At 37.1% G+C, this 9,978-nt stretch overlaps 1 protein-coding gene across 1 annotated transcript in view; it reads right to left on the bottom strand.

The window, feature by feature from the left end:
* Positions 1-1,436: 1,436 nt before the first annotated feature.
* Positions 1,437-9,978, bottom strand: part of ORC5 (origin recognition complex subunit 5) — a 78,033-nt gene continuing 69,491 nt past the window's right edge. The window contains exon 14 of the mRNA XM_016219587.2: positions 1,437-2,225. Within this exon, the coding sequence (XP_016075073.2) occupies positions 2,180-2,225 (46 nt within the window). The 3' untranslated portion in view covers positions 1,437-2,179. The remainder of the gene's footprint in view (positions 2,226-9,978) is intronic.

Here is a 9,978-nt window from a genome sequence, read left to right as displayed (position 1 = left end):
ATCAAATTAGTGAGTTATTTAGCAAGCCATTAGAAAGTAAATTACAAAACAGTGAAGTTCTGATTGATGGCCCAGTCAGGGGCCGAGAAAATCAGGATACAAAATATTTTACAGTATAGCTCAGTGCGGGACATACGCGATAGGCAATGTGCTAGGCAGTGGACAGATGGCCAACAGAGAGGAGAAGCCATGGAGAGTCACAAGAAACTGCCTCCTTTCTGTCCTCTGCAGTTTCTATTTAACAATCTCTTCTCCCTCTGATATTCTAAAGTTCTTCCCTGGACATGGAGACTAGTCCCAGCCTATCCAAAAAGGCTGCACAGCAGACCTATCACTTTATAGAAAACTATGAGAGCTGACACTTCCCCAAGTGGCACTGCTTTTCCGAATCAGCTACCCAAACTGTCAACCAAGCATAAATGAACCTGGCTTTGCTAAAATTAAAAATGGCAAAGTTTTATTCAAGGGCCTAAAGATTTGCAAATCGGAAACACTACCAGGTAATACCCAGAGTGTTCCAAAGAAAAGAGAAAAATTGAGAGCTCTTAACAGTAAAAAGTACATTCTTGAGAGAGAAAAATCAGTCCTGCATTCTTAGCTTCTGGATTGGTCCGAGATGGCAATCTTTGTCTGGTGGTCCAGATAAAGGATGCTAGGAGATATGGGTGTCAGGTGGCCTGGATACATGGGCATTGTTCCCGAAGTTCTTCAGCGAATTATCTATAGGACATATACAGGCATTGATACACATTTGAGAAGTTCAAATCGTAAGTTCCCAGGCTAGTTAAAGCAAGGGTACCATCGTCTCCTCATGCCTCAAGCTACTTCACTTTAGTAATTTAGCGGTAATTTGACTAGAGTGACTCCATTTCATTTCTTTACTCTTTCCTCACTACTTTAACAGCACATGGATTTCTATGTGCAGGAAATCTAAGCCTGAATTTGCAATGCACATGGCTTTCACCTGAGGCTAGCTTCTCTAAACATCTTGTGGGACACAAAATTCACCATCTTCTGTGTGACAAGAGACTCAAAGTGAGGGTGCTCTACCACTCACTGTGGGTGCCCTACCACTCATTATGGGTGCTATCCTTTGGGCAAGAAAGTCTTCCCTTGCTGTCTTATGTAGGGAAACAAAAAGAAATTCGTCTTCTCCCTCTACTCATTACCTCTAAATAGATGCAAGTAGACAACTACTTCCGTTTTTTTGATCCAGAAAGTGTCAGATAATCTTTACATTTTTAAAAGGCTTCCTTGGAGTGCTCATTGTGAGAATTTTCCTTCAAGAAAGGAATGAAAGAATAAAATGCCACTGAAATTTAAACTAGGCTCTGTAATTAAGCACTTTAAATCTGCTCAGAACAACTTTCAAACATTCAAATGCTAACAGAAAGCTTCTTTAAAAATATGAACAGACAAGAAAAGCAGTCCCAAGGTTCATACTGATATAACACAGAAAAATTTTATTGTGGAACTTTAAAGGTCAATGATTAAAAACAGAAAACTATCATGTGGATTAAAAAGCTAGGTTGGATGGTTAATTGCAAGATAAACCTCACACAAGCACACTAGTTATCGAGTAGGCTTAGAGATGGAAAGTTGGCCTAGATCTGATCAAACTACCTTGCCTTTTGAGAAAAGCAGGGTGAAAGACACGAATATACAAGCTTGGATTAAAAAACAACAACACACTTCTATTTACTATATTTTGCAACTATGATCTTTTAAAACAGTGGCCTTAGGAAAATCTGCTTTGGCAAGCAACTGCAGAGGCTCCTGCGGAGAGGAAGTGAAAGGACTGGGCTTATATACAAGGGCTGCTGGCACCTTCAAAGAGCAGGGGATGGTTCGCAGCAAAATGTAGTCCTAAGTAAATGGGTTTCAGGCAATTTCAGTGTTAAGATAACATCATTAAGAGTAGAACAGATTGTGCTCAAGCCCTGCTGTTTATAATTAACACGTTGCTTCCAAATACTCCAGGGTCCCTGGTAAATAGTCTTCTGCTCACATCCACCCAGACCAATCAGAGTATTTTCATCAGATTCCATGCTGGGCCAGCACCTGTCTGGACAAATCCAATAGAGCCAAAGAACTCCTCTCCCTGGCCAGCTAAGTAGTTGGATGAACACAGCTTGGCTTAGTCATTGTCACAGTGTCCATATGGCTTTGAAGCTTGTTTTCACAAGAAATCATACAAGTATTTTATTATGTCAAAGTTCACCGTCCTATAAACAAAAACAGATAACAGGTTAGCATCCTCACCCCCCAGACTGCTCAGCTTTGCATGTATGATTCTGGGAAGCACCTGCAAAATAATTCACAACTGATGGTAAATAATCCTATAGTGCTGTCAAAAGTGTGGTGATAGAACTGACAATTTTTCAAAATGTTACTAGGAAGAGAGTTGCTTTATAAAGTTTATTTTCCCCCTCATCAAGTTTGCTTTTCTAAAAAAAGGAAACAAAGTTAGAACTATTCAACATTCTGTATTTCAATTATACTACAGAAAGTTTAGATTTCATTTGAAAGCTATTTGCTTTTTGTCTAATAACCAGAATAAAGTAATTAGAGATGCAAAAGTATTTAAATCTTCTTTGCTTCTGAATACTGTTTATCTTCCGAAACACCTGTTTTATCTTACAGAATGCATAGCTCATCTGTCCCCATTTGTAGCTTTCATTCTTTTCAGTCTTTTAACACTGGCTGACCTGTGTGTGTATTGTAACTAAATCTGTATGATCCAAGAATACGCTACAACAGACGATGTGAATGTGTATTTTTGTACTCTGGTAACAGGCAGAATAAAATAGCAGGGAGAGAAAGACATATAATTATTTTCCTTTCTCCAAACTCATTCTTCACTATAAATATTCAAACTTGGAGGTTTATTATTTGAATAAATGGTCAAAATAATTAGATATAATGATCTAGCGATGAGTATAAAATTAAAGCCTTAAAGTATTCAATTCTGCAAAAATACTCATCCATGTGAATCTTTTAAAGATTCAGTAATTGCATGCTCTTATTTATTAAACCATCATCAATTAATGTTTTTGTCTATCATTTTGTAATACACTTTCTAAAAATGTTTCTAAGCAAATGACTGACATATCAAATATTTTTTAAAATCTGGAATATGGAATTATAGATACTGCTTATGAAAACACATTTAAAAATAACTAAAATGAGATGCCATAGCTATTGTGGTACCCAGTGGTGGACTGAAAAATACCTAATTGTCTCATTACAACTGTGCCTCTCTGAAGAACTTAACCTTTCCAAATGCATAAAAACACTGCCAAAACAATCCTATTATCACTAGCAATAATAAAACAAAAAAAATAGGTACTAAAATTTTTAAAAATCTTATCACAGGCACAAAAACACAAAAGGTATAGTTATATTTCATAAAAGCTATTTTAGTTTTATGTGTTTTTCTTTCATTCAACTCTAGATCACCCCCGCCCCCCCGACTTATACCCCCAACAATTTACTGGAAACAAGGTACTACTAACAAATCACTTTAAAAAAAAAATCATATTGGTTAAAAAAGATGTGTTTTAGAGGATCTTAGAAGAAAACAAACATAGTAGCTATTTTTAACCACAGGCAAAAAGGGAAGTGAAATTTGTACATCTCTCCAGGCATCTTTCCCCATAATGACTTTGGGTCTTAAGGTTACAAATCTAAAGTGATATGGTAAAGTAAACTTAATGCTAAGTTTTAATGTTATTTTTCTTTGGCATTGGATGAAAAAAAGAGTTTAGAAGAAGCTAAGATTAAAATAATTTAAATTCTAATACTATGGAATTAGAAGACATTATTTGATAGAGTATTACATAGCCATATAAAATGATCAATATTAAGAGGGGAAAAGTATTAAGAGGGGAAAGGGGGGCCTGGTGGGTGTGGCTCAGTTGGCTGAACATTATCCCATGTACCAACAGGTCACCGGTTGATTCCCGGCCAGGGCATATGCCCGGGTTCTGGGCTTGATCCCCAGAAGGGGGCGTGCAGCAGGCAGCTGATCAATGTTTCTTTTTCATCAATGTTTCTATCTCTAATCCCTTTTCCTTCCTCTCTCTCTAAAAAAAAACAAAATCAATAAAACCATAAACTGCTTAAAAAAAAGAAGAGGGAAAAGGTGAACAGAATTGCATTATGTTATGACAGCTAAGGATAAATGTTTGTATAATGGACTAAAACTAGAAGAGAACATAAACAACTGAAAATACTATGATTTGTTAGTGGTAGGACTCCTTTACTTTATTAAGTGATCTATTTGTGTAACTATAGCAGAGTTTGGGCAATAAAATTTTCTTTAATAGAATGAACTGACTTAAAAACACTAAGCAATTTAAATGTATTCATTTATAAAGCTTCACTATATTCTACTTCTCTGCTTTGCCACTGGGAAGTACTCAAGCAAACTGAATCATACAATTAAAAACTTTTTATTAAAAACTAAATTAACCAGGACCTGAATATGTAAGATCATTCTTTTAAAAAACGTTTGCTGCTCAACTTGTATGACTACCTTTCTCTACCATCCCTCCACCTCCAATATAAACAGGTGACTTGCCAACTGACCCTCACATATATTATTCTAAGACATGGAAGAATTTGACATAACATATTCCAAAGGTAACTTTGTGCTTTAAGGACTTGGAGACAAACAATTCACTTTAAAGAAAGTTTTAACTTACAAAGGGAGTTATGTACTTTGCAAGTACTTTCTCTAGTTTTTCATGGCTTCAGATGTATACTAGATTCATATAAATACATTAAGATTTGAGGACAGTTTTTATATACTGTAGAAGATTCTCTCTCATAGAAACCAAATGAATTATTTTCTTTAAAGTAAGCATCTAAAAAGAAACAGGATAAACACAAACAGTGTTGGTGGCAACTCGCCTAAGAGTAATTCCTAAATCAGAATTTAGAATATTTTAATACAAGTTAATTACATGGTATATAGCTAAGGATTTAATTAAGGCTTTAGCTTTTTATTCCATTTTGTTGATTTTTTTATAATACCAAAATACTTCTTTCTCACGGGGGCTATTTTATTTCCTTTTACTTTGGTGGACCATTTGATTTTTAATTCTTTTTTTTAGCTTCGTTCTTCTGACAACTTGCAACTGTACAACTTCAAGTTGTAACCTTAAGTTATCTTATAGTGTCTTCCCACTGACTGACTACGGAGGAAAAACAAATTGGAAACTAAGAACTACTATTCACATTAAGAACAGTCCAAGGAAAATGTTCAACAAGCGTCTCAGTCATCTGTCTTCCCCCATTCTCTACCTCTATATCTTGTGCTCCCTTTCTAGAACCAGTCTCCTACTGCTTCTCTGTCCAAATCTTTCCACTGTTCCTTGGTCAATAAGGGTCTCTATGACTTCTATCCTTTCCATGAATTTTTTTTTCCCTCTTCCAGGCTAACTGAACACTGGCTCCTCATGAGAACCAACCCTTCTCTTTAGCTCTTTCCCATGATGGTCAGACTCTCTCCTGTACCCCAGGTAGTCCTTGTGCAAAAAAACTCTGCTCCTCTGAGACTCAGACCATTCCATTCACCATCCTTTAGCCCCTTTATCACCATTTCTTACTCACTGAATAATGCAGCACCCAGTTTCGACTACCTTTCCATCCCAAGATCTACATGAACCTTAGTGACTTCACTGCACACGTGTCTTTTTTACCTTCAGTGGCCTTCTTTTCTACTCTCATGATCCATGATCAAACTCAGAAATGTCCTACCTCTAAAAACAAATTTGTACATTCTAGCCTCTGATGCCCAATCTCTCCCTTTAAGCTATCTGGAACACCTTGAGATAACCAGATCATAAACATCTTTATGTTCTCCTCACCAACAAATACTTACTGAGTACTATCTAAGTGCCAGGGACTGAACTATTAGCCTTCTACTGGCTTTACTTTCTTCCTTCCCTTCCTAGCCTAGGGTCCACAGTTTGTCACTTCAAGCATTCAAAAGCCAGCATTTGCTGAATTCACCTGGAAAACCCCAATCTTATTTCAATTATATCATTTTGCTGTCCAGTACCTAGCATATTTCTGGAATGCTGTTGGAGAAGATCACAAGTTTCACAGATTGGTGCCCCCGTAAATTCAAGGTTAGGAACCTCAACTGGGCCCTCAACACTAGCAGCAAGTTGCTTTCCTTGTCAGCACTTTCTTCCATTCCTCACAGCAGCTATTTCAAATATCCATATTTCTTTCAAACTGCTACCACTTCTGGCCTTAGTCTTAATTTTGCACCCTACTTTACAGATAAAATAGGAACCATCAGATCAAAGTTCCCTCCACTTCTTGCTACCAAAGCTCGATATTCAACTCTATCTCAACGCACCTTTTCCTCGTTACAATGCAAAAGGATTCTCCTCCTCATCTAAGGCTATTTCTTCCTAAATCCCATGCTAATATACCACTTCAAGGACTTTATGATGCTTTAAATTAATCTCTCTCTTTTGTATTATTAACGTTCTTTCTCTAGCAGTCCTTTCCCATCACTATCTAAATATGCTCAAATCTTCAAAAAAATAATGACCCTCTCATAACACCTTTAGCAGGTAATAATCCTCGCTCTTCCTTTTTATGGCAAAACTGTTATACTTGTTGCTATATCCTCAAAACTTAGCACAGTGATTATAATGGACAACACAATAAATGTTAAATGAATGAAGGCATTCTATTTGCTGTTTTGAGGAACTTCCTTATAAATACTATTTAAATACACTATAATCTGACTTCCACCCCACTGGATTCCTAAAGTGTCCCTGATAAAGATACAAGTGACTGCTTTATCATTAAATTAGATGGACTCTTATTTCTTGGCAGGAACTGACAATTTTGACCATTACTCCCTTCCCTTAGGTTTTCCTTGTATATACTTTATAAATAACTACTTTATCCATTTAAGCTCATATTTATCCACTTAACTCCATGTTCTTATACTTCAACTGTAAGATTTTTTAATAACTATATAGTGTTTTTCAAATGAGAATTTACAATAAATTACTGATCCATTCCCTTATTTTGGACATTTAGGCTGTGTACTGTGATCTAATTGTTGATGGTCTGCCACAGGTGTCTGGATCTAGGCCTATCTACCTCTCCTTTGGTAACTACCTTGGGATCTCCTCTACCAGGCCTCTATATGGAATTACACTGTCTCTTTAGCTCCCTTCTTCTTGCTGCCCCAAAAGACAAGCCCACAATGGTTCCCTTTCACCTGAAGTTTTACTGCTAATAACTATAGGAAAATATGCAATATTTATATATTTAGCATATACTAAGTTTAAAGCATTGTGCTACGTTTGAAGTAAAGCAGAGATTGACACAAATACAGTCTCTGAGCTTTGTTGACTTACACTGAAGAAAGGTGAATTCTAATTATTAAATTAATTAGTTAAAACTATGATAAGTATTAGAACATGAAAATGGGACCTGTATAATTGTGTGTGGGGGGGTAGGATGGTTGTCATGGTATATCTGAGGCTTCTACAGTAGTTAGCTAGATAAAGGAGAGGAGTTGGAAAGTCCTACACACATGCAAAGGTGGGAATCAACAGTGACTATAAAGAACTGAAAAAGCCAGACAGGTTGAAGTACAAATACCTAGGAGAGAAGACGTGTGTGCCAGATGTGTCACGGCACAAAGCCAGGGGACAGATCACTGGGGCCTTGTTGGCTATTTCAAAGATTCTGTTTTTATCCCAATTTAGTGTTCCGGAAAACTATTAAAGACTTAAGTAGGAGGGTGACATTAAATTTTTATAAGATCATTTTGGCTATAGTGCAGACAAGAAATTATAAGGGGATAAAAGTAGATAGAAGACTAATTAGGAGGCTACTAGAGAAGAGATGATGGTGGGTTGGTTTAGAGGGATTACAGTACAGGTTATAAAAGTGAATGATTTTGAGATCAACAGGTGGGACTTATAGGCTCAGCAGGACTAACGCTTGATTATCAGGAGTGTGAGAGAGAGCAATGTCAAGAATCCCTGGTGTCAGGCCTGTGCAAGATGGCAGACTGCAGTGCTGATGGCTGAAATAAGGACACAGGAGGAAGGCTGGATCATTCCATTTTTGCTGGCAGGCAGAAACAGAGGTTAGAATTCTTGAGTTTAGTTTTAGAAATGTATTGATGCAGCTGGGAAACATCCAATAAAGGTAAGGAATATTAGAAGAAAGGTTTGACCTTTACAATTAGGAAGATATTAATATAAAGTGTTGAAATCATGGGTATACCTAAAACTGACTAGGAAAAAGTACATGAAAAAAAGCCCAAGCCTCGAGAACCAGCGACATTTAAAGATGGAGTGGAGAGTATAGGCTAGCAAATGAGTCTTAGAAAAAACAGCCAAAGACTAAAGAGAAAAACAAGAGATTGGAATCATGGGCTTTAAGAGAAGAGAGTTTTAAGAAAGAGAGAGCAGTCAACAGTGTTAGGTGCCAGAGAGTGGACAAATAGCCTGAAGAATAAAAATTGTCCTAGGGAAATGGAGAAAATGCAACTCAGAGCTGAGGTGGAAGAACCTACCTTAGATAGGAAGAGAAACCCACCATGCTGAAAAAGGAAGGAAAGAAGATGGGCACCAATGTAGGCAGTTGAAGGAGTTCTCAACTGCTGGTTTTAATTTGTTCTGTGAAACACAGTGAATGCTGAACAGAGTGAATACAGATGTTAGGATTTGTAGTTTGAATAGAGTCAAGAATCTAGGTTGAAAAGAAGTATGTGAACCACGTGCTCCAGTCTTCAGTACAGAAGGTAGAATGGTTGGGAAGCTGGTAGATGATAATTATTCGTAGGAGAATAGGGATACAGAGTCAGACTGCATGAGTATCAAAAAAGCCCACATTTTTACAACAATTTGGGGTTAGTAACAATCTGGAAGTGGCAACAAGATAAAAGGATGGCACTGAAAGTGCCTTCAACTGATTGGGATTTGAGAAATAAATAGCTACCACTACAGAGAACTCCAGGGGAAGGAGTATCCCCAGGTAACAATCAGGTTTTCATTATGGCAGAATGATAGGAAAAGACAGAAGGATATGGGAGAAAGGGAACGGATGGAAGGTTAAATCAGCAGTAAGGAAATACACAGTATTATGGGGATGAGAGAGTGGAAGGGGGCTGATGTGGGAAGACAGAGGTAGTTGTTCTTCGGACACTGCCCATAGCAAGTGAGGAAGAATCAGAAAACAAAGGTAACAAAGCAAGTTACAGAACTGCAAAGTTCTATGGCAGAATTCCAGGTCTACCATTCCTGCTCCCTTCTGACATGGCAAATGGAAGTGCGTTTCTCTGCACGTGTCTAACATCGCTGATGCTGTGGATCAAGTCACGTCCAATTCAGTTTGGATCACTACATATTCACCATACTGAGCTTCACAGACCTCTGTCCTGTTCTTGATTATGCTAGGGCACTACCCACACATTCAGAGCAATGACAAAATCCCTGAAATAAAGATGCTTCATTTGAAAGCTATGCCTTTGATAGGGGCTCTTAGATATAGAATTTTTAATGTAATTGTTTGGAAAAAGAAAGTTATTGCCTTACAGTCATCCTGAATGCATTCAAAAACTTTTTGCTCAATTTCTTCTGTGTAAAAATTTGCCCAATTTTACTGTAACAACACATTTTAAAATCCTCATTTTATGTTTTAGAGTCTACATGCTATCAAAATATCTCAAATACCTGCATCATATTATCACAGAACGTTTAATTCAAAAGAGACTTCAGGGTACAGGCTGCCAACCTGTACACTTCAGAACTTCAATTCATTAGAGATTTGCAAATCCATAATGTCAATCACTGTTTTTAGGCTCATGTTTTAACATAACATGAGTAATGTTTCATGCCTATGTGTTATTAATTTTGAAATAAATGTAAATACTTTCATGATTGATTTTAGAAGGAAAAGGCTGGCAAGCACTGTCTTATGGATTGT

This window comes from Miniopterus natalensis, chromosome 10, assembly GCF_054644295.1.
Source record: "Miniopterus natalensis isolate mMinNat1 chromosome 10, mMinNat1.hap1, whole genome shotgun sequence".
Classification (NCBI taxonomy): Eukaryota; Metazoa; Chordata; class Mammalia; order Chiroptera; family Miniopteridae; genus Miniopterus; species Miniopterus natalensis.
Note: the sequence above shows the minus strand (reverse complement) of the source record. Positions and strands in the feature narration are given on the sequence as shown.